This window comes from Bos grunniens, chromosome 11 (genome assembly GCF_055505025.1).
Source record: "Bos grunniens cultivar Pamir isolate PY7600 chromosome 11, Bosgru_T2T1.0, whole genome shotgun sequence".
Taxonomy (NCBI): Eukaryota; Metazoa; Chordata; class Mammalia; order Artiodactyla; family Bovidae; genus Bos; species Bos grunniens.
The window spans coordinates 5,008,617-5,034,347 of NC_141175.1; the positions used below are offsets into that span (position 1 = coordinate 5,008,617).

Consider the following 25,731-nt stretch of genomic DNA (forward strand, 5'->3'; position numbering starts at 1 on the left):
CTTTCAGAAGTTTTATTACCACACATTGAGGCATGTATTCATTTTCTTTCTCCTGTTTGGTGTTTCTGGTTGTTCTCACCAGGAGGATTTGTCTGAATCACATGCTTATTGTTGATGAAATCCTGGTAATGAGCACTTCACTTAAACACTCACCAGATACTCGTCAACTGACATTAAGTATTTGTGGTCTAACAGCCTACTGAAGCTGTCTGATTTCCCCTTACATTCCTCAACTTTCTCTAGAATAAACCATTGAAGGCATTCTGCATTGATTCTGGGGCCCTTGCTGACAGCCATTTCTCTGAGGCACAGCTCTCCCCCTTCTCTTCTCGAAGTGCCTTTGCTGGTGCTGGGTGGGGCAGAAGGTTTCTAACCCTTGCTACAAACTGGTGAACCCGACAAAATATGCACACAATATACAAATAACTTGATTATTTTATTTATTTTGAATAAAAAAAGTGGCCAAGATAACAATACTAGTGGCTCTGCATACAAAACACAACATAATTGAGGTTATTTCACATTTACAAAACTGCCATTATGTACAGCACTGGATATTCACAGCAACTTTAATAGACTCTAAGTACTAGAATCATAAAGAGCAATTGAGGGGGGAATGCAAAATGGGAAAAAGTTTAAAAAAAAACCCAACAATCTTTTGTTAACTGGAAAATTGGCCAACCAGCTAACTGGTAAAGAAAGAGAATTGCTATCCTTTCCTTTAGTAATAACTAAAGTAAGATTGCCCCACAGGACTGCATTTGATGAACACCCTCCAAAATTTCCACTTCATTTTCTCTATAATCTTTCCCACTTCAAACTTTGCCCAGAGACTGCCGCCCTTTTATCATATAAAAGCTCAGGACACTAGTATGTCTTCAGGGCAAGAAGATAACTAGTGCCAAGGAGACAGCATGGTCTGCTTCAGCTCAGGAGACCCAGCTGAAATCCAAGAAAGAATTTTGCCCTCTTCCCATCATTAGTACTTTGCAGTTCTCAACACAGCGGAGAAAGTAAACCAAGCTTCGTCATAAAGGTGGCAGGAAGCTACTCACTCCTTCTCTGTGTCACCAGCACCTACGCTGTGCAAGGCACTTCACACTCGGCACTGCAGGAACTCCCAAGACAAGACGACAGTTCCTGCCCTCGAGGAGCTTACAATCTAATCGTGGACACTATGTACATATGTACAGTGCAGAGAAGCAGTGGATTCCTCTGGATGGGGTATTCCAAGCAAAATGTGCTATTTAGTCTCAAGGCTGTTTTACTTACATACTAAAAGTCTAAAACATACCACCTAATCAGATGGTAAGAATTTTAAAAAGTCCCCTTTCTATAACCCAAGTTTTTGGATGCCTGTTCTTTTTATTTCAAAAAATATTGCATGTAAACAAACACGTAGTTTGAAGCCAAGCACAAAGATAGCACAGGCATAGGATAAACATAGAATATATGCCACTATACACAACACGGGCTTATTTTCCTATAGTCTTATTTCTGTATTCCCAAGTTTGATACTCACTTTCCTTTCAAACAAATCTGTGTTAAAGTCTTTAAAAAGTCATAATTCATTTTTGCATTTACTTTTGCATTAGTACCAAAAACAAAACACCCTTGACCTCACCAATCCATTAGCCAAATGTCAAACTGATAAAATACAAAATGCTTCAAAGCCACCACCTCTTACACCATCCAATGAAACCACTTCATGGGACCCTTTTATGAAACTAACAGGATCTCATGATAGTGACGTAGTCAAGTTTTTACCTTAGAAAAATTTACAAGATTTAGAGTTTTGAAATTCAATTCCAGCCAACTCATTAACAGTATTTCCACTAGAGAGCCCGCACCTTCACTTTCTCGTATCAGGATGAAAGTGCCATCACTCCCTGCTTTGCAGCCCCTCCCAAGCCTGGAATGAAGGGATGAACACCATGCAGGGCAGCCACTAACACTGTGCTAAGTAAGCTCACTGCCTAGGATCAGACCCTATACTAAGTCTCTCCCCAGAGTATAGTTACAACCTAAAAAAAGCAAGACAAGAAAAGTTGAATCACCTAATCAAAGAGGCTGTGGGGGGTGGCGGGGTGGATGTTAAATATGCATATACCAAAAGGACTAAACTTCTTTATAGGACATGTATATTTATAAACAGTCACTTCCCTGTTAAAACTTACTGATTCCACAGCAGGCTTTCAGAAACAGCCATCATAAAACACCACACATGCCAATGGGAGGCTGCACCCTGCTTACCAGACTCAGGCCAGCCAGCCAGTCCTGACGCTGATGTGTGTCGTGCCTCGGAAACTAGTCTTCATCTTCTGAAAAACCCAGCTCTATACCAGGACTGTGATGCTGTTGTGAGTGGTCATTAGAAGCAACTCTGCAAATGTGACTTAATTCAATATGCGCCGTGCTTAGTTGCTCAGTCATGTCCAACTCTGCGACCCCATGGACTGCAGCCTGCCAGGCTCCTCTGTCCATGCGGATTCTCCAGGCAAGAATACTGGAGTGGGTTGCCATGCCCTCCTCCCAACCGGGCATCTTCCCAACCCGGGGATCGAACCCAAGTCTCCTGCATTGCAGGCAGATTCTTTACTGACTGAACCACCAGGGAAGCCCTAATTCAATACGACAGTCAAATTGCACACACTCTAACATCAGTTTGAACAACAGACATGAAGATCTTAGCTCCAAAAACTGCTTTTAGGGTCAAGAAAGAGCAGTGCAAAGCTCAATACCTATAAGACTTGAGACATGGCCCAAAACTCTGCTTTCAACTGCCAGGTGATGCTTCTACTAAGAGCCGAAGTGCAAGTGCTTCACTTGAGCTCCGTTAGAGGCATTCTAACAGTCCAACAGTGTCGAGGGGGAGGCTAGATGCTCAAGCCACTGTGTGGTGACCAGCCCTGCCGAGCTCCACCCACACGGGAGCAGTGGGAGAGTGCACGGAGGTGTTCACGCTCCACAGCCCATGGCAAGGTAGCATAAAGAAATGCATTATCTATCTGGCTATTTGCTCTCTGTGCTGTCCAATCTCTAAAATGAAAAAAAAAGGGGGGGGGGGCAAAACCTACTTTCATTTAAAAATTTGAGGCCTGCTGACCTGGAATATAACCTGAATTTTTGCTTGTCAGGACTTACTGGTGTGGGAAGCAGAGCGGGTGTGGCAGGGAGCAGAAATGCAGTCCATTCTGCCTGAAATCCAGTTTGGAGGTGCTGGGCACTCCAACAGGGAGACTTTGAGGAAAAAATCAGATACAGTTTATTGAGCTCTTAACAGCTAACACTATTATATTACCTTCAGCAAGAAAAACTACTGTTTAATAGTTCCTTATAGGAAGGGAAGCCTTCTAGGAATGTAGTTTTTAGAAATTTTATCACAAACCTAATTTTCTATCAGACTGATAGCTCAGAGGGTGTCCTAAGGCTGAGAGAAGGAAAGGGAGGGAAATAGAGAGGGCCTCTCCTAGGAGGAGGAGCGAGGCAGAGAGGGGTCAGGAGCAGCGGGGATAGACGGACGGGCGGGCCTGTGGAAGTCGGACACTGACAGCAACTCCTCGTTTCACTCTGGGAGCTATGGCAACTCGCGTAACACGGTTCAGCGCTGCCCAGGGAGCGGGGACTCCATAAATGCAGCTCCGTATTCTTCCTGACAAGACCCATGAGCCTTGATTTCTTCTGTTTCTTAGCTCACACCATCACAATTACAACAGAACATATTTTAATATTTAATTATTACCCCTTGACATTCTTTTAACCTAATTAACTGGTGATGGCTGCTAACAGCTCTAGTCCCGACGCCCAACATTAACATTCTCAAAAACTTCCTAGACGAAGAAGCAGAAAAATGTCACACTCCACCACGAGCTTCACCAGTGCTTCTAATAACTTCTGACGTTGAAAAATAATTGGTAGTTTTGGCAGATATGATAACAGGCAGAGATGGCTTGAAGTCTGGGTCGTGGACACAGGAGGATTTCAGAATGAATATCAAGCCTAACAAGCTACCAATTTCTTATCTAGGATAATGGGAACAAATTAACCTTAAGCAGGGAAGATGTGACACAGGTGTGGATCAGGTTCCCAAGATGCAGTGCTGCCTTGGCTTCAAAGGTCCAGTCGTGGAGGACCTTTGCTCCTGCACCGTCACACAGAGCAGCGGCATCACTGCCCCTGCATCCATGCCTATAGAGCTATAGAGCCTACAGAGCAGTGACAGCTGAAACTAACTTGAAATACACCACCCAGGCCAGGGACATTTCAGGATGGAAGAGAGCGTACGGTACATGTAAACCAGGAGAGGCGGCCAGTCTGAAGACTCCCGGTGTCCTGCCCACTCTTCCAGGGCTTCACTGCTCAGCACTGTCGCCATGTGAGCTGACGTTTAGGACATTCAGAAGGGTACTGTGTCTGTGACGCTGCCATTAACTCACAGTCGCCTCTCATCCTCATAGGTCAATGGATTAACCTCCATGGAAGAGGGGAGGGGTGAGGAAACAGGGGAGGACTCCTGACTCAGTGTGCAGAAGTTTAGGCTGAGGCAGGTGTTAGCTGGACTTCAAAGTCTTAAGAATGCCATTGGGCAGAGCCCCTGTACAGAGAAGCCCCTTTCCAGTAAAACTGTTGCCAAGTTTACCCCTACAGATATACAGAATAACTCAGGCAACCCTTTTTAAGTTCACTCCTAAGAGTCAAAATTTCCCCCCAAATGCACAATAGATTTCAATAAAAACTTAACGTATGTTTTAAATGGCAGCACCACAAAGTTCTGCAATAATAACAAAGCAAGTACTAACTCTGATTTGTTGCTGTTGCTCAGTCCCTCAGTCATGTCCGACCCTTTGGGACCCCGTGGACTGCGGCATGCCAGGCCTCCCTGTCCTTCACCGTCTCCCAGAGCTGCTCACACTCATGTCCACTGAGTCGGGGATGCCAGCCACCTTGTCCTCTTGTCCCCGTCTCCTCCTGCCTTCAGTCTTTCCCAGCATCAAGGTCTTTTCCAATGAATCAGCTCTTCACATCAAGTGGCCAAAGTATTGGAGCTTCAGCATCAGTCCTTCTAATGAATATTCAGAATTGATTTCCTTTAAGATTGACTGGTTTGATCTTGCAGTCCAAGGACCAAAAAAATAAGTGAAACTAAGCACGCTATGGAGAAGGCAATGGCACCCCACTCCAGTCCTCTTGCCTGGAAAATCCCATGGATGGAGGAGCCTGGTGGGCTGCAGTCCATGGGGTCGCGAAGAGTCAGACATGACTGAGCGACTTCCCTTTCACTTTTCCCTTTCATGCATTGGAGAAGGAAATGGCAACCCACTCCAGTATTCTTGCCTGGAGAATCCCAGGGATGGAGGGGCCTAGTGGGCTGCCATCTATGGGGTGGCACAGAGTCGGACACAATTGAAGCGACTTAGCAGCAGTAGCAGCAAGCATGCTATGGCGGAGAAGGCAATGGTACCCCACTGCAGTACTCTTGCCTGAAGAACCCCATGGATGGAGAAGGTTGGTAGGCTGCAGTCCACGGGGTCCCACAGAGTCGGACATGACTGAAGCGACTTAGAAGCAGTAGCAGCAAGCCTGCTATGGGGCTTCCCTGGGGTCACACAGAGTTGGACACGACTGAAGTGACTGAGCACACATGCACACAAGCACACTCCGACTGTACAAACCACAGCAGTGCCTCGATAGGATCTCAGTTTTTACTGTCATGTTTGCTATAAAGGCTACAACTTTCTGGGCTGTGCTCTTCATGATCTTCATGAGACTTCCCTGGTGGCTCAGATGGTAAAGCGTCTGCTTGCAATGCAGGAGACCCAGGTTTGACCCCTGGGTTGGGAAGATCCCCTGGAGAAGGCAATGGCAACCCACTCCAGTACTCTTGCCTGGAAAATCCCATGGACAGAGGAGCCTGGTAGCTACAGTCCATGGATTCGCAGAGAGTCCGACACGACTGAGCGACTTCACTTTCACTTTCTTTCTTCATGATCTTAATGCTGCCTAGCTCTCTTTCTCTTGATAATCTATTGAACATGGTAGACCCTGAAGTCTGGACAAATACTCCACTTGAAATTGCCACCAAAATGAGAAAGACAAGTAGAAGACACCAGCAGAATGAAAAAGCAACAGAAATACAGAATTAAACACAGGAGACAAAAATTTGAATGGGAAACGAAAGACATTTCCAAGCAGACTGTTTGGAAGCGCCTCATAAAGGCTCGTCTCCAATATGTATGGACAGAGGGGGAAGATACTAGGAGGGAGACACTATAGGAGGGAGCAGTGCTTGCGTTACACACTCTCCAAAGAACAAGTATTTCTCAGCGAGTCACCTCTGGGAGACAGTGGAGGACAGAGAAGCCTGGCAGGCTGCAGTGTGCGGGGTCGCAAAGAGTCAGACATGACTGAGAGACTGAACAAAAACAACTACTCGGCGAGGGCAAAAGTCTTCCACTAAGGATACAAAAATGAAAAATAGTATGAGTTAAATTTCACATATTCTATTTCCTATTCAACTTCTCAGAAATATGCACCTTTTCAAGGTGCGGGCATTACAGTCCTGTTAATAATTAGCACCAATCCCTCAGATACTTATTTAAAAATCCAAGAACACTGTAGTTCTAGAATGTCTATTTTTGATTTTAGGTTTTAAGACCAATTAACGTCTAACATCTCTTAACAGCCCACAGAAAAATACCTGTGTTATAAATATCAAGGATCTTTGCAGAGAGAAGGCATTCCCAGGCTCTGGTTGACCCAGCCACATACACCATAGCACCAAGGCTCAAGGGTCCACATTCTGAGCTGTCCAGCTCTCTCTAGAAGTCTCTAGACAGACTTGGGATAGAAATGAGACATTTGGACATGTCAACATGAAAAATAGTAAGGGTTTTAGTACTAGGAGAAAATAAAGGAGAAAATATTCTTTTTCCTCTATGTACAAACATCTCACCTGGTCATCACAGTTCAGTCTGAAGAGAGGTGTGACACAGGTAAACAGGAATACTATGACACCCTCATATACATGGAGGGGTTGGGGCAGAACTGACGACATGGGAGAGATCGTTAAAAACAAGTCACAATTACGAAAGTCACCTGATCTTCCAACACATTAAAACTAACTTTAGTCTTGGCTTTAACCTCTTAAAAATATATAGTTTTAAGAAAATGGTTTCAATACACACGAAAAAAGCTGGCGGGACGTAGATCTGAAGCTATTTGTTGAGAACAAAATATGAGGCCCACATATTGTTTTAGACATTTGAGTATCTGCTAGACACCATGTGCCATGTACCTGGTAACTAAGCGTCCTGGAGCCACGAGACAGTTCCAGATCTGGGCCAGGGTTAAAGCCTAATTCGGCCCAGCGAGGCCCTTACCCACACTCCCTAGAAGAGGTCACTCTGTTGAGAAACAACAGGGCATTCATTGTGTTCAAACTGTTTCAGTCAAGATACTTCAACACTTGAAAAATAAGTGATAAGGAGTGGGGGCTAATGTTCATCTCAAAATGACTTAAGATCTCTGCACACAGTCCCTTTACAGATATCCTGTAGTCCCTGGAGACGGAGCACACACTTCAGCAGGGAGTTCCCAGGCTTACCGACCGTCACAAGGGCACCTTTCCTCTTGTGGAGGCCAGGCCTGCGCCAGCGCGTCCCAGCTCTTCGGGCTAGACGACACTCTGTCTTCCCACCGTGGACACTCAGAAAACAGGAGAGTCGCAGAAAGGGCAGGGGCTCTGCAGTAACCTCTTGATCCAGTCAGGGTCTGCCAAAGGGAGACAAGCGATAGTTGAGTGCACACTTCAGGGAAAGCAGTCAGATGGGACATGCCCTGGGCCGACCACGGTATGCAGGTGTGGGTATTCTGGCCCCACTGCACAGAGGTCCTCACTGTAACATTCTAGACGAGGCTGGGCTAGATCTGTGGTTCCCAAAGTTAAATGTGTGATGAAAGAGGAAAATAAGGATAACGAATGAGTGTTTCTCACACATGGTTAATGTTAAAACCTACTCTGAAAACACTGTGTGTCGACGCGCTCTTCTCCTTTTACAGAACTCCCTGGCCTGTCAAATGCTCTGCCTACTGGTGAGTACTGTCCAGAGCTCAGAGATTCCCGTTCTCCCCAGGAGCTGCATGTGGCTCAGTGCAAAGTCAACTGGCAGGTGTGCTTGTTTTTGAGTTTGTTCCCATCTTCCCTGATTTCCTGTCTAAACTATAAACCAATTCTCAATTGCAACAAGTGTTTAAAAGTCCCCCAAATTTGTTTCAAAATAATGCAGCCAGAGGAGAGGAGGAGGACTACAGACGAAATGAAAGATTATGAGCTGGCGATTTTTGAAGTTGAATGACAGGTATATAAGAGTTTCTCATCCTCTTTTTCTCTACTTTTAGGATTGCATTTTCCACAATAAAGAGTCAAAACAGAACAGAACATGCCAACACGTCCACTTCTCAGAATTAGAGAGCTTCAGCCAGTTTAGAGCAAAAATCAAGAAGGCTGTGTGGTTTTACACAGAACATTCTGTGTAAAACATTTGAGACCACACGTTACCCCCAAAGCGTACACCGCCATATGCGTGCTGTCTAGTAAGCTCATTCGGTTAGTGTGATATTAATGAAACTCAGGTTATAAACTGACATTCATGTGACTATTTAAATCATCAATCCCAGGTTCGTGTCTATGATCTTATTCCAACAATTGATTCAGGAATGTGCACTCTGTCACTAGGGCTATCAGGAAAGAGAGTATCGATGAACCAGAAAAACAGCCCCACCGTGGCCACTAGAAGGGCGCCTCCAGGTGCATGTCCTGTTTCGGCAAGGCTGTCTTTATCTGTTACCAGCTGCAGAGTTTTCATTCAAATAGAATCTACATATGCCATCTAAAACAAAGTCTTTGGCGTTGTTTGAATGAATGATTTGCAGTGACAGCACAGCAAACTACAGCCCTCCTTACTCACACAGTGTGATGCTCTTCGCATGTTGGTGATTCCAGTGACCGTGTTCATCAGGTGTGGGTTCATAACAGCACTGTACAGAGCAGAATGAGCTTGCTCCCTGTCCCCGACGGCCAGAGACCCAGGAGGGGAGAGGGGTGCCCCTGAGGCACCAGCACGTGCAGTGTGCTCAACCTCACCCTGCCGCAGCCAGGGGAGCACCCACCTTCTGGAATTGGATGGCGAGCGATGCTGTCATGGAGCAAACACCTTCTGTATATCAAACTCTGGCAGGACTGGTAGGTTAAAAAGCACCTGAAAGCAGACAGATTGTATCATCAGTGCTACCAACAGTGGAAAGCAGTACAGTGTTGGAAGGTTAACTCACCACGGACAAGTATTCTAAAATGAGTTAACTAAGTGAAGGGCAAAAATGGTTGACAAATTCATGGCAACCATGTATCCCCCTGCACAGGAGAGCTGGCCAGACCCACCACACGCTTAGTAAAGGGGAAGTGCCCATGTCAGGCTAAGCCAAGAGATACAAGGCTTCTAATCCAGACAGTCACTGCAGCCCTGGGAAAGAATGCAGTCTGTTTATACCCAACTATACTGTGAATTTTTCATACGTTAAACAAAGTAACTATATATCAGAAATTATTGTTAGTGATTTTTAAGATTACGTATAAGCACAATGTTTAAGATTAATGGCACAGTGGTGAAACCTTGAAAGATATAGAAGACACAATTAGTGGTACAAAAAAATAAGGGACATAAACAAATGCTCAGAGATTCAATTCCACCCAATGACCTTTCACTGAGCATCGGCCAGGACCTGGCAAGTAAGGGCAGGTGGGAGCGATGGGAGGTCAGAGAGAGCTGCTGGGCTCTGCAGGGAAGGTTTTCTGAAAGCTAACAGGATTTAGGAAGAGCAATAAGGAGTAAAGCACACAAAGAAGGGAGGTGGGGGAAGGAGTTCCTAGTCGGTTTACCTTGAGTAAAGACCTGGGTGCACAGGAAGAAAGACTATACCTGAATGAGAGCAAGCACCCATTCTCACCCATTCTTTGTGGAAGAAGCCATTCAAGAGACAACAATGGACAGAGGTTACACGTGAAAACTCTGGAGCCAGAAGGCCAGGTTCTCAGCTCTGCCACTAACCACCTGCATGACTGTGGACAAAGTACTGAACATCCTCAGGCACCAGTTTCCTCATCTGTGTCCGACACGTGGCTTGAGATGTGCGTGCTGCTGAGCGTTGTGCCTGGTACACTGGCAGCACCAAGAGGTGCTGGTTGCTGTTGTTACAAGACCACTACTATTCCTAGTCTCCCCTGAAACATAAGTCTGAACAGTTAAATTAGAAAAAAGTATAGGTACACAATAAAGACTGGAAAAAAATCCCAATATCAGTCAACAAGAGAGGAAATAATGGAATATCCATACAACGGGAAACTCTATGGCTGTTAAGAATGGGATCTATGGAGACTCTCTCTCCTTCGTGCATGCGCTCTTCTCTCTCTCCCTCTCTCTCTCTCTCTCTCTCCCTCTCCTGCTATCTTCTAAATAAAATAGAGCTGTAACACTGATTTGCCTAAGAGCTATAGCACGGTTTGTCCAAGACCCGAGAGCTGTGACGCACCGAGGGCTTTAATGTCCGTTGCTCCAAATCTTTGTTGTGACGAGACAAAGAACAGGGGAACGTACACTCGTGTGACATCTGTGGTGCTGTGACACGGGTTTAACCTGGCTGAAACAACCTCTGCGCAGAAGAGGCCAAACACAGCAGGAGCCCAACTCAGCGAGGCTCCCGCGCTAGAAACGGAAGGCGAAGAAACCCAACTCAGGGGAAGGCCCATCATGCTGGAAACCGAGACAGCGAAAAACGAACTCAGCAGAAAGCTCACGCGGCCCACTCTCAGATTCCAGAAGACCTCCGGTTAAGCTGTCCAGTTTTCACACCATTTATTGAAGAGACTGTCTTTCCCCCATCGCATAGTCTTGCCTCCTTTGTCGTAAATTAGTTGACCATAGATGACACCACCCTTATTGCAGAAAGTGAAGAGGAACTAAAAAGCCTCTTGATGAAGGTGAAAGAAGAGAGTGAAAAAGTTGGCTTAAAACTCAGCATTCAGAAAACGAAGATCATGGCATCTGGTCCCATCACTTCATGGGAAATAGATGGGGAAACAGTGGAAACAGTGTCAGACTTTATTTTGGGGGGCTCCAAAATCACTGCAGATGGTAACTGCAGCCATTAAATTAAAAGACGCTTACTCCTTGGAAGGAAAGTTATGACCAACCTACATAGCATATTGAAAAGCAGAGGCATTACTTTGCCAACAAAGGTCCGTCTAGTCAAGGCCACAGTTTTTCCAGTGGTCATGTATGGATGTGAGAGTTGGACTGTGAAGAAAGCTGAGCACTGAAGAATTGATGCTTTTGAACTGTGGTGTTGGAGAAGACTCTTGAGAGTCCCTTGGACTGCAAGGAGATCCACCAGTCCATTCTGAAGGAGATAAGCCCTGGGATTTCTTTAGAAGGAATGATGCTAAAGCTGAAACTCCAGTACTTTGGCCACCTCACGTGAAGAGTTGACTCATTGGAAAAGACTCTGATGCTGGGAGGGATTGGGGGCAGGAGGAGAAGGGGACGACAGAGGATGAGATGGCTGGATGGCATCACTGACTCGATGGACGTGAGTCTGAGTGAACTCCGGGAGTTGGTGATGGACAGGGAGGTCTGGCGTGCTGCGATTTATGGGGTCACAAAGAGTCGGATGGCGTGCTGCGATTCATGGGGTCACAAAGAGTCAGACACGACTGAGCGACTGAACTGAACTGAACTGATACATGAGAAGAGGCTTTGTTTATTGCCCTAAACCCCATTGCCTATTCTGGGACCCTTGTGGGTATCTTCTCAAATTTTAAGAAGTTAGGAGCCTATAAAAAACCTCAAGAAGGATCCTTGGTAAATGAAACAGGAAATCTTCCAAATTCACTGAACATTCTCTGACTGTGAGAAGTATACTGACTATTCTCAAGAATGCTAGGAGGTTTATAACATAATTATTGTAATAATTAAACCAACCAGTACAATTTATAAGCACCAGGTGAATACTCATATTGACTGTAATCCACTAATGAGCAGGTGGTATTATTAGTAGTACTGGTATTTGTGTTAATGAATGTTATGGATAGGAGGAATAGAGATGGATTTAAGTTAAACTTGTCACATACTGATTTTGATGGGAGAAAAGAAAAGGATAGTCAAGTAATAATGGGAAAAAATGCTTTTAAATGAGTAAGCATGTGGTCAAATTGTATAGCTGAACAACTTTCAGCATTCATTTCAAAATATTTATATCTGAGAAATTTTAAATTAAAAACCATTAATAAAACTAAATACTTCCAGATTTGGTGATATGTCTGTAAAACTTAATCTGAAATAATATTTATATAAATTAAAATTCAAAACTTAAAAAAAAAAAAAAAGAATGGGATCTATGCACTGATATAGAAAATAACCACAACATTTTGGTAAGAGAATAGGGAAGTTATTAAGTATATGTAGCAAAATCCTGTTTCTATTGAAAATAAATTTAAACAATTTAGTGAGTGCCTACCATATATCAGACATTGTTCCCGAAATAGCCAGGAACAAAACAACAAAATTCCCTGTCTTCATGAAGCTTTGTACTCTAGAGGGAGGAGAAAAATCCAAAGTAAAAAAATATATTAAGTAGTGATAACTGCTAAGGAGGAAAACAGAGCCAGGAAGAGGGATGAAGGCTACCAGGAGGGGAGAGGGATGTCCTCGGGTGTCATGATGTTAGGCAGCCTGGTTGGGAAGAAGCCCTGCTGGAAGAGTGGTCCGAGCAGAGAGGATGGCCAGCGCAGATGTCCGGGCTGGGAGGGATGTCGCGTGCATGAGGAAAGACATAGAAGATGGGTTGGGAGATAATTGTAATAACCTGGGCAAGAGATGATGTTTCTTGGATCAGGGATGTAGAGGTGAAGGTAGTGGGAAAAGCTGGATTCAAATTTGAAATGCCTGTAAAACTTCCAAACAGAGCAACTGAGCAGGTGCTTAGATATGAAGCCTGGACTGAGGGAAGAGATTCAGACTAAAGTGATGTTAAGTCACCAGTGTACAGATACATGTGGCAGCCCAGGGAGAATGCTGTGGGCTTCCCAGGTGGCTCAGTGGTAAGAATCCACTTGCCAATGCAGGAGCTGCAGGAGACTTGGTTCCATCCCTGGGTTGGGAAGAACCCCTGGAGAAGGGAATGGCAACCCACTCCAGTGTTCTTGCTTGGAGAATCCCATGGACAGAGGGGTCTGGTGGGCCATAGCCCATGGAATCGCAAAGAGTCGGAAATGACTTAGCACACACATACCGTGGGGAGAGTGCTGATAGAAGAAAAACATGTCCAAAGATGGACATCAAGGAGATACTGTGTCCAGGAAGCCAGGTGATAAAACGGTGCTCTATGGAGGAGGAAAAGGGAGGGATCAACAGTGTCAAACAGCCCACAGGGCCACAGAGTGGTCCTCTCAGAGTGACACTGAGGAGAGAGAAGGGGAAGACTTCTACCCTTTGTTAAACCAAACACAGTACAGGAGTACTTTATATTCTATTAACTTTAATGGCCTTTGCTTTCATCATAATGATTTTTTAAAATTCAGTACTAACTTCAAAGTAAAATAGTATTGTGTGTTAGTCACTCAGTCATGTTCGACTCTTTGTGACCCCATGGACTATAGCCTGCCAGGCTCCTCTGTCTGTGGAATTTTCCAGGCAAGGATACTGGAGTGGGTTGCCATTTCCTTTTCCAGGGCATCTTCCCGACCCAGGGACTGAACCTGGGTCTCCTGCATTGCAGGTGGCTGCTTTACCATCTGAGCTACTAGGGAAGTCAAATACAGTATTACCAAAATAAACAGAGAAACTCCTATTACAGTTACAAACAAGCAGTTACAAAGAAAACTACTCCTAAAGGGTTTCAGTCAAACAGATGGAAAAAAAACCACAGCAGGTGTTACGGCAGCAGCTTTTCTCCAGCTTGATGGCATGGGCACCATACCCTTTGGATGAACACTTGACAGTGGTCTGTGGGGCACAGGCTGGAAACACGCAAAAGCAGCTTACCGGAGCCAGATGTGGCCATTGGAGCAGACGGCCTGCTTGCGATCTGTAAACGGCAAGATCTCCTTACACAAACTGCAGTGCTCAGGGAAGGTCTGCTTGTTCATCTTCTTTGAGATGTGTCCAATCAGCACCTAGTAAAACAAAGGGGTCAGTGGCATTTCACGTGAGCGCAGGGCTTCCGAACACCAAGGAGAAAAGGACAACTCCGCGGCGTCTTCCACCAGAGAGGAGCGCTGCGTCCCCATGTGGGCCTGCCACACTGGGTAGAAAGGAAAGAAGCTGGACCTTCAACTTGTGTCAACTGGTTGAGTAAAATAAAATAAATTCAATCAGGCACCCCGTGACAACGGTGAACTTTACTCACTAAAGGAGAAATGTTCTGAAACACAAATCTTATTATTTGCCTTTACTTGCTTCTGAAAGGACTTCAGAGTTCTGTCAGAAGACAAAGTATTCAGCTATACTTAAAATGTTTGACTTTTAAGAAAGAAAAGCATAATCTGTACAGGCAAAGTATCATGTGAAATACTAACTCTAGGACGAAACAAATGTCTATTCTTTCAGAAAAGCTTATGAAGTAAAAAGATGATCAAGATTAAAAAATAATACCTTCTCCTTCTGATGGCCCAAAGACCCACAACCAATCTAGTGAGCCCGCGATAGGAGACCCACCAGCCCCACAGCAAAGGTATGGGGGGCCCGCTGTAGGAGGTAGACAGGGCAGCTTGAGGCCTTGGCCCTACTCCAGTTTTGCTTCTTTCTCTGCTTTATTAGGATTGCACCAGGTCAATGAAAGTCTGAAAAAGACTAAATCTACTTCATTATCTTGTTGGAAAAAACCTTCACAAGCTACGTTTTTGGGAGGCATGGAATATGTCAATCCTCAAGAACCACCTTGTCTTATTAGCAGATATGTCCTTCAAAGTTATAATCCATTTACACTTGAGCTCTTGTGTAAGAAGAACTTACTAGTTTGCCATTCACTAAAATTAGCTCACTGATGTTCTGAAGGGATCTTAATAGCTCAGAAGGGTGTCTTTTTTTTTTTTTTTTTTTTCAGAAGGGTGTCTTACCTACTGTGCATATAACTTGCAAATTTAAAGTCCATTAACTTTTGGCCTTTTTTAAAGGTCTTGAGAATTCTAATTTATGGTCCCTTATAGCAAGGACAACTACTGTACCAGGTTTGAAAAGATTCATTTTAGGTACACAGAAGGATTTTCAAACAAGACATGTATTGTTTTCAATCGAAACTCAGTTGCTGTAGCTGGGCCGAGGTATAATCTTCCTTTCTTTAAACTGGCCGTGTTGGAACCAAGTTAACTGTGCTAAATGTAGCTTTCCATGCTCACACAGCATGTGCAATAATTATTCTAAACCACTGCAAACCAACTGTCATTATAGATTTACTAATAAGTTTTTGTTAATATTTTACACGTATAGTATCCTTACTTGGTCCTATGAACCAGCGGTAACCAGAAAACTCCTTCACACCATTGAGATCACAATGAAACGATCTTCAAAAGTTGACTTTTGAAGATGAAAAGTCAGATACATGAAGAGTGCATCTTAACTGCTCCTGAGTGTGAATGAACACGCTGCTGCTGTACATCAGTAAAGAAAAGGTGCTGCAGCCAGGAGCCGCACGTTACTACTGCCCGAGGGTGAGCCCTGAGGGAGCTCAGGATGGAGGCAGGATGGCCCCCATCTAGCTGTCAGCTGCTGCAGTGCCCCCAGTGGGGCATCCTAAGGAGACCCAGGCTGAGAATCACAGGATATGTGGCCCCAGACAGCTGAGGTACACATCAAAGTAATGACTGCAGTGAGCCCAGACCCTGTTATCTTCCCATACAGAGAGAAGCCCTAAATTCCTTAACCTGATATGTCTTGGTTTCCTTATTTGCAACAAAGACTGACTACGGTCTTCGTTGTAAAAACGCTTATATATCCTAGCTCCACACCCTTGCCCTTCTGGTGCAGTCTCTCTGAGTTATCTTAGACGCTGCGTCCCAGGCTTAAGTCCTCAGTTTTGCCTGCTGAATAAAACGTAACTTTTAGGTTATGCTTTTTTTTCCCAGTCAACATCAGATTGTCGCAAACATCCTTAAGAAATAATTTTAGGAGTATATGGATACACACACACAACTTTCCAACAAGAAAATGCAACAAGTGACTTGTGAATGGTTTAACATTACGCATGAAGATACCTGAATTTATTACCTTCAATTAACATTTTAGATTTTAGATAAGACTTCAGGCAGTGAGAATAAACATCAAACTTCAGAGTAAAAAGGACGATAGTCTTGTCTTCTTGAATATTTTAGTATACAGTATGTTCCTTAAAACAGTTTTTCAGGATTTTAGAAGCTGTTAGCTCAGGATTCCTGGTTAAAAAGTCTACATGACACTAAACTGCACAAAATTAAAGGCCTCTTTCCTATAGGAATTCTCAGAACCCTTAGAAGGATGATGTACACTGGAAACCTCTAAGAGGAGTATGGCGTATTTCCCCAAGCTTGGAACCCTATTGTTCTGTCAGAGAACTTTAATTCTGTGAAATACATTTTAGATAACACTGTAAGGTTGTTCTACCACCGAAATAAAGATTATACTCAGTTTTTGCAGGTGGGGGAGGGGAACAAACACCCAATGGATAATCGTTTTACTTCCTATGCCCTTGTAGGCTAAATGAGAAAACCTCCTGAAGTCCTATCAAATGCAAAGAATCCCTGCCACAGGCCTCCCCCTCCCATCTTTCTGCAGACAGGAAGGGGAGGGCGGGCCTGCCATCCTTCCCCTGTAGTGTCTGCCCAATCACAGCCCTGCAGTGTCTGCCCAAGTCTGCTCCTGGAGCTCATCCACAGCCCGAAATCGCCCAAACCATGGACATCAATCGAGGCACCAGTAAGAGTAAGAACTGACATAATTCTTAGTGGGACATGAATATGTCCTCTGCATTAATCTGCTTCCTATTTATTTTCCTGCACCTCATGCTCATCAATTACCTAAAAATGTCAAAGCAGAGGTTGAGTTTTACGAATTCAGTTTAAGTCATTTCTTTCTCGTGAAGCAAGCAGATTTTTCGGTTTTCAGTGTTTTTGCTGACAAACACCTACCCGTGCGGTTCTGTCATCATACTCCTCATCAGACATCAGGAAGTTACAGAGTCCCCTGGTGGGGATGCTAGTGTTTTCTGTGATCCAGGTGTGTAGATACACTTCGCCCAGGACTCGCTTCATGTGCTCCCTCGTCAAGTGCATTTCCACTGCTTCAATTTTTCCCTGGATTTCAAGGAGTTTCTCTTCCATTGGCTCTCGGCCTCCAGTATCCGCAGACTGAGGGAGTGAGTCCTCTGTGGGGTCCTCTGGATCGCCGTCTTTGCTTTGCTTACTAATCTGTTTGGAAGAGGTGCCTTCCTCCTGCTGTTCATCCTCAGCATTGCCCATCCCAGGTGAGTCAACTAGCAAGATTTTTGAGTCCTCGTGGGTGGGTTTGCACAAGGCTTCTGAAGGGGTTTTCTGCATCGACTGATATAAAATTCTCAGGAGGAAGAGTTTGAAACGCCAGTAATAGGTGGCCCCACTGCTTTCGATCTTTTTTTCCAAAGCTTCATGTAAAAATTGAGGGATATGCTTATCCTTTAAAATCTTCCAGCGTACTAGGTCTATTAAATCTACCTGCTTAAAGAGATTCTGGACAGAAGACTCCAGAAGCTGAGCAGCTGCCTCTTCAAAGGTTTTGAGAGTAACGAACTGAACCTGGTAGTTTTTGTTAACGGGATGGAGGCCGTTGACCATGCCCTCAGTGGTGATGACGGCCAGGTATGCGCCGCAGGGGCTCACGGCTATCCCGTGTGTCCTCACGGAGCCAAACACATCAGAGAGTTTAATCAACTGGTGCTCAAACTTCAACGCCACATCTGTGAAAATGGGGATCAGCTGCCTCACCTTGCCGTCACTGGAGCAAGTATACACCGTTCCATTCTGCTTGTCGGCAGTCATGGAGACGATGGGCAGGGAGTGCAGGCCTGTGACGTGAGAGTTGTGAACATTCAGACCTGCTTTGGAGATCAGGAGAAGACACCAAAACACATAGGACCCTCGTGCGGCCACCACTAAGCTGCAGCTGCACTTCTGGTAAGGGTGATACAGCGGCACGCACTTGATGCTGTGGACTGGCAGCTGGTCCATTTCTTTCCACAAGACGACAGGCTGCCTCAAGGTGAAATAGCCTTTGACTGCTTTAAGGTTGACAGGCAGGATTTTCACAGGCCCAAAAGCACTCCCCACTATAAGGCCGCTCATTTTCCGATTGTTGTGCTCATATTCCCACCAGAACAAAACGCTAGGAGAGCTGATTCCTGACTCGATGGTGTTGCATGAAGAGATGGACTCCTTCCCTGCAAAGGGGAGCTGGAACTGCCACACGGCGATGTTCCCGTTCTCAAAGAGGACCGCCAGGAGCACGCTGCCCACGTCGCGGCACTCGTTGTTGTGCTTGACCTGCTGGGTGGTGCAGATGCCCGACCACTCCATGCGCACCGGCGCCTGCATGCTGTGTCGCCTCTGAAACTCGGCGAAATCCCTGAGACTGCCCTCCGGGGCCTCGTTTCTGGAGAACCTGTAGCTGGTCTCATAGAGACGCTCTCCGTAAATCTCCGTCAGGTCCACCAGCTGGACCCACTGCAGTCTGTTGAGGTTAGCCTGGATGGTCAGGCGATTGTCCATGGTCAGTGCGGCCAGCAGGCACCTGCCATTAGCGTCACAGCCCACAGGGGACCAGCTAGTGTACTTGAACCCTCTCAGTGGTGGCAGAGCCTTCCCCTCAGGGTTGAACACCCTGTCCAACATGAAAGTCTGACTGACTGTGGGGTCTTCAGAGGTGGCAAATCTCTGTTTACACTCGGCAACTTCCCTTTTTGAGCCAACCTGAAAATAAGATATAAAAACTATCAGATAAATATTTCACTCTAAGAGGAACAGATTTACATTGCATAGGGTGGATTAATTGATCCACATAAATACGTACAGTAATTTGACATCAATTCTATTAATTTTGACGCGACATAGATTTAAAAGATCAATTTCATGCCTAAAACTAAACAAGCATTTACTCACGAAATGGCAATTTTAAAAATTTTAGTTTGTTTATAGGAAATGGCAGTATTTTTAAGGGTCAGAGAAAGTGCTGTGGTTACTCACAGCCTGGTTCCCACCTTCTTCTCAGAATTAACAAACGCAGTAGCAATGACAGAAGTGTAGTTGATTCTAAAGAGTCAACTAAGCATTCTGCTAAACTAGTCACAAACAATAAAGGAGTTTAAAACTCATGAAAAGTTATGTATCTATATCTATATATAAATATATATATATATCTTTGATACAATTAGATGTTTGGATTTTTAACAATATCTTTGCAATATAAGTCTTCCATCTGAAATTTCACTGACAGATTACTCTGAGAACCAGCTCCAATAGCTCTTTCCAGTTTCTACAGAATAATGTCCACCCTGCCTTCCCTGGATCCCCCTTGTGTAGAATAATCTTTCCTCCTATCTGAACCCATCTATCCTACCGGGTCAAGCTCTATGAGACTTTCTGAGAACATTCTAGCTTTCACTTATCGCTCTCTCCTCCAAGTTTGCAACATACACGAGCAGTTCTATTTATTTAATGTCTAGGTGTACAATGGTAAGCTCTTTAGAAACACTTTAAAGGAACATTAAAAATAGAGGAGACAGAAATGACCAAAAGAAGGTGATCCAGAATTGTAAGAAGATAGCCAGAAGACTAAAGCCAAAGAGAGCAGAGGTCAATTAGAAATGATTTCTGTTATGTCAGAAGTAGGAAGAAGGACTTGATCCACTGTCTTTTCTTCTTTTCCATAGATGCTTATCTTCAAACTGGAAAGGGTACATTAAACATGATCAATAAAGAATTCTAGCCAAAATATACATGGATATAACAAAAACACACACAAAAAAACTCACTTTAAATGAGTTTAAGCCCCCAAGCCCAGAAGAATAACACTCCAGAACATAGAAGATGAATTCAGAACTATAACATTCCTCAATACAGCTCGGACAACTGGAAATGTGTCAGAAAACCATACTGCAATGAATAGTTAACTGCTAGATCATATTAACAAATAAGCTTATAAAGTGAAAGGTAGATAAAGATCCTCTAGAGAAGGAAATGGCAACCCACTCCAGTATTCTTGCTGGGAAAATCCCACTGACAGAGGAGCCTGGCAGGCTAGTCCATGGGGTCACAAAGAGTTGGATGTGACTGTCCACAGAGACATAGATACAAATCCCAACAAATGAATTAGAAGACTAACTTTTTCTAAACTGTGTTAAACAGAACATCACTCTACTAAATTGCCCCTTGAAAAAGAGTTTTGTAACTAAAACTGTTTTGAAAGTGCTGTTTATTACACATTATTCCCCCTTCAAGAGTTATCGCCGGGAGCTACTATAGAGTAGCTCTGTAGCTACCATAGAGCTACAGAGTTATCTAAACTTTTTTTTAACAACAGAACCTTATGGTGTTGGTGGGGGGGTGGGGCGGTGCAGGGGCAGTCATCTTTCTTCATCCTAAGTAACACTCTGGAAATGGGCTCTTAGGCAGTGTATCTTAATTGCAGGGTAGTCTCTTGGATACACCTATGGATATACTGGAGAAATACAGACCAGAAATTCCAATTAAATAGAGGTGTCACTGGCTAGTCTGTTAATAAAACGACGCTAATCAAAGCCCACAGCTTTGTATGGGGTAGATAAAATTTGATTGAAAATCTGCAGATTGCCGGGATTCAAATCCTGGCTCTGTCACATACTAGCTCTGTGACCCTGAGCAAATTGTTTAAACCTTCTGGCTTTAATTTCCTCATCTATAAAGAGTGCAATGACACATTCTCATAGAGTTAGGAAGGTTAATTAAGTCAATGCATGTAAAGCATATATTAATAAATACTCAATAAATGTTATCTACGATGACAAGTAGTAGTAGTCTCTGAGAATTCAGTAAATGTTAACGAGACCTAATAAAAGTAAAATGCAGGTTAGGTAGGTATTAAGTTGTCTGCCAAATGGAGGGTGGATATAAAATTATTCACCAAATCCCATAATACTACAAACTAAGCAATAATTCTCAGACTAGGATAATTTACTACAATAGAAACTACTATAGAACTGAAAATAAACTTAAGAGAATGCATAACTCCAAACAGCAGTACAGAATGAAATAAAGGAAGCTCAAGCTTGGTCCTAACCCACAGCAGCAAGAATCCTTGACAGGATGGAGAGCAGCTTGGATGTCAGCCAGTAAGGAAAATCCTTAGGGTTTTGTGCAATAATTTCCATGTTAGGTAATCTGAATTAACCTAGTGCACCTCCCCTCAACTCTTCACATCACAAAACTAGTTAACGAATCAAAACAAGTACTCAGATGCCCCAGGAGCATGTTAGTTAAGAGTCCAGCTCTCAGAGGCTGAGCCCCAGTCAATCTTTTCACTATATGCTATCCTGCTTCTAGTTGGCCACTATGACAACTAATCAGCACATACTTTGTAAGCACCTAACAAAAACTCACTTGAAGCTCGTAGACAGTAAGCTTCTTGAGGGCAGGAATATAATTCCAAAGACAGGAAACAGTTATTTAACTTAATGGAGTAGATGGCGTTGATATTACTAAAGCTCCTAACAGCTGAAACAAACAAAAGTAGTCATGCACGTATTATTAGATTTTGGAACTGTTTGCAACTAGATGATTCACTAAATCAGCAGTCCAATGGGAAGAGAAATTGTAAACTTGTTCTTAAGTCACTACTTCACTGGTTCTCAGATTTATACCATTCACTTTTATATCAGTGCCCAGGGCAGTAACTTGCAAAGAGCAGATAATATGTGAACTATTATTATAACTGTGTATTTTCCTGAAAAAACTCATAATCTAAATAACGATCAGAGCAAAAGCTTCAAAGAGGTTTAGCATCTAGCCGTCTAGCAGTTCTACACACTGAAACTGCGATCTAGGTTGCAGGAGTCCATCTTCCTTGTTGGAGCAAACTGGCCAGCACCAAAGAGATTTCAGTCCACAGGGCCTGTGAGTGGGCAGTGCCACCAAAGCACAGACAAAGACTTCCTTACACTCCCACCATTACTCCAGCTTTACCCCACAGAGGCCTCTCTCAGAACTGCAGGGACATCTCGGCCTTCATTCCCCAGGCAGGGCCTGCGAATGAGACTGCCAACTGACCGGTGCTTTCTGTGAGGTGCACACTAAAGCAGAAGAGGAAGACACCACTGAATAATTTCAGGAAAGCAATCGATTACTAGAGGGATATATAAGGATTTCCTATTACTCATTTTCCAGTTGTAGGACCAATGACAAGAATCAAATTTTTATCAGAATACAGTGATAAGAGATAACTTTGTATCCATAGCCAAAGCATTAACCCAGAGACCTTCCTTCATACTTGCATGACTATTTTTTAACCTGAGCATTTACAGTGTGCCAGGAACTGTGCTAAGTAATCACATATGGACATATGGACATATAAGCATATATATAAATATACACATATAATAATATATTTTAACTTAATCTTCTAAAGATGCTAAACGAGGTAGGCTTTATTATCCTTTTACAGATAGACCTGGCTTGCTATCTTGTGCCAAAGTGTAGTCTCTCTTTTTTTAAAAATATTTTTGTTTATTTATTTATTTGGGTGCATTGGGTCTTAGTCACGGCATGTGGGATCTAGTTCCCTGACCAGGAATTAAACCTCCGGCCCCCTGCATTCAGAGCTTGGAATCTTAGCCACTGGACCACCACGGAAGTCCCCAAAGTGTACTCTCTTAACCCCTGTTTTATGCTGACTCCAACCATCACCTACTTGCCTCTAGTCCAGTGGGAGTCACATTCCTGCACCACACCAGGTCAGTCTTCATCTATGACGCTGTAACAGCACCTCAGGGCTTCCTAAACTGAAGTCAACCATCTCAGACTGACCTTCCAAGTTCCCAAACTGACCTCACTTTACTGTCTCCGACTCTCTAGGAAAGCTACTTGACCTCAGCTGTGAACCCAAAATCATTTACGCAAGCAACCAGAAGCTGTGCTCATCACTTAAGTGTCTGTGCACAAGATGGGCACCTTATTCCTGGCACTTGGATCACCCCTTTCTCCCTTCTTTTTACAACCCAAACCCTACTTTTTTTTTTTAGGTCTGCTGCAGATTCACCACCAAATAACCTTTCCTAATAAAAGCATCTCGGTTCAGCATTCCTTTACTTCTTTAAATTCTCTCTGCTGAAGCATTAAGTCTACCACACTGAGACACACACTTAAAATTTTCTCTAGCTGATGTGCATATAGTTAGCATCAGTAAGTTCCTTTTCAGCAGAGGTGAAAGGTGTCTCACCTTTTAAAACCCCTCTGTTCTGCCTCCCTCCTTGAGTGTTTCTCAGTTTCATAGGATCACCAACATCTATTCACATGACTGGTTTATCAGTTGAGTTGCTCAGGCATGTCTGACTCTTTGCGACCCCATGGACAGTTGCACACCAGGCTTCCCTGTCCATCACCAAATTCCAGGTGACTGGTTTATACTTGAATCAATTTGTCACACCCTGTCCAAGATCTTTGAAAATTTAGTCATACAAACTTATCAATGATCTAATTCAACATCGAGCTGTCACTTTCAAACTTGGATTAAGTATGCTAAAAGTGGTGTGGGTTCTCTGCACCCCATTCAGTCACTGATCTATATTTTAAATGGCTTGGCAGAGTAGTTTTTTTTTTTTTAAACTTCATATTCACAGAAACACTTTCTCTGTATATAGATACATATTACAACTTATCACTACCTATTATTACATTGTTGTTTTTGACCTGTCAAAAGAATGAATGTAAGCTCCAAGAGGACAGGGATTTTGTTTTTGTACAATGTTTTACTTCTGGAGCCTAGATTGATCTCTAGCTGATACATTGTTGCTGTTGTTTCAGTCACTAAGTTCTACCAAGTCCTAGCCCACCCTTTGGCAACCCCATGGACTGTGTAGCGCCCCAGGCTCCTCAGTCCATGAGATTTCCATAGTGGTATTCAAAGGTGTGTTGAAAGAATGAATGTACATTTTGATAATCACACATATGCATACAGACCTATAAAGCAAATAGTAATAAAGTTTTAATATTTTTAAACCATTAAATGAACAACACGACTTCCTACTTTAAAACATTTTGAAAATGGTGATGCTCCAACAATAAAACTTTAGCAGTTTTAAAGTTCTGAAGGCAAACTTAGTTAATCTGAAGCCAAAAGCACTAAATCTACACGAAGCATTCAATCTATACGAAGATCTTAAGAGTTGCATTTATTTCCAGAAGCTTTATTTTTCATTCTACATCCCAAAGCCTTTTCGTTATTGAAGAAAAACTGGAGTACTAACTCCTGACATCCAGTATCTATCCATCTGCCCAAGATGAGAAGGACCACTCATATAACAAAGTCACTGAAACAGTTAAAGACAAAGCAAAAAAAAAAAAAAAATTTCTGTCTTCCAAAGCCAAGGAGGCGGAAGAGGAGGGCACATCACAGTAAACAAAGCCAGCCAGGAGCCTCGGGGAGCAGGCCCCAGACAATAGGAGCGGGTGGCAGAGGCAGGTCTGGGGTTGGGTCAACACGGGGGTGGAGCCTAAGAAAGCACCAAGGGAAGAAATCTGCGCCAGCAGCCAGCCAGACGCCGGGCCGCAGGGAGAACTTGGCTCCGGAGAGGGACCTTCCGAAATGTACCTGTGTCTCGGGAGTGGGTGGGCGATCCGGGAAACTGGGCATACACGGCGTCCCCCCGACCCCTTAAGCTACGGCGGCGACCCTAAAGACTCAGGGTGCGAGGAGGCGGGAATCCCCGGCCGAGGCGTGGGCCCGGGGATTCCCCCGGGGACCCGCGGGGACGCGGCCGCGGGAGGGAAGGGAGGCGGGCAGGAGACCCCCAGAGCCCGGGGCGGCGGGCATGACTTACTTTGAGGAAGCAGCTGTGGAGAGGCGCGGGCACCGACGTGCGGTGGATAACCAGGTCCTGGCCCGGGTTGTGCACGTCGCAGATGAGTTCCAGCACGGCGATGCTGCGGGCCGTGGACACCGACACGCGGTGGTCCTCGGACCACGCCAGCGGCTCCAGGCCGCTCACCGCGTACTGCAGCCTCACCGCCGGCTCCCGCCGAGTCACCAGCAGGCGGAACGCCGTGCTGGGCCCCGGGGCCGCGTCCGCCGCCGGCTCCTTCCCGCCGGTCTCAGAGCCCTCCACCTCCTCGGGCGGCGCGGGCCGCTCGGCCGCGGGCCCCACCCGGGTCAGGGCCGTATTCATCTCTCCTCGGAGGCAGAGGCCGGGCCCCGGGGCGCGCGCCAACCTCCCCCTCCTCCTCCCCCTCCCCGCCCCGCTCCGCCCCGCCCCGCCCCGCGTCGCTGTCCAGTTGCCGCCTCCCGCACCGAGGCCGCCGGGCCCCCAGCTTTCCTCAGCGGTGGTTTCCCCCCCTCAGGCCCGGAGCGCCGCCGAACCACGAAGGACCCCGCCGTTGCTAGGCAACCCAGCCCCTGCCGGGTGGCCAAGGCACTGCCTGCAAAAAAAAAAATT

At 44.8% G+C, this 25,731-nt stretch overlaps 1 protein-coding gene across 1 annotated transcript; it reads right to left on the reverse strand.

Moving 5' to 3' along the window:
• Positions 1-417: 417 nt before the first annotated feature.
• On the reverse strand, positions 418-25,723 carry GTF3C4 (general transcription factor IIIC subunit 4). Its single transcript, XM_086324384.1, has 5 exons — positions 25,120-25,723; positions 17,210-19,021; positions 14,094-14,224; positions 9,169-9,257; positions 418-7,770 (listed from the first exon to the last, which is right to left on the reverse strand). Exons 1-5 carry the CDS (start codon positions 25,462-25,464, stop codon positions 7,706-7,708), a joined length of 2,442 nt encoding a protein of 813 aa, XP_086180510.1. The 5' UTR covers positions 25,465-25,723; the 3' UTR covers positions 418-7,705.
• Positions 25,724-25,731: the final 8 nt, after the last annotated feature.

Coding starts and splice junctions, on each gene's coding strand:
- GTF3C4 (XM_086324384.1), bottom strand. CDS start 25,464: ATGAATACGGCCCTGACCCGGGTGGGGCCCGCGGCCGAGCGGCCCGCG. Junction 14,225..17,209: donor ATGATGACAGAACCGCACGG/GTAGGTGTTTGT, acceptor TTGTTTTACTAG/GTGCTGATTGGACACATCTC. Junction 9,258..14,093: donor AATGGCCACATCTGGCTCCG/GTAAGCTGCTTT, acceptor GTCTGCTTTCAG/GTGCTTTTTAACCTACCAGT.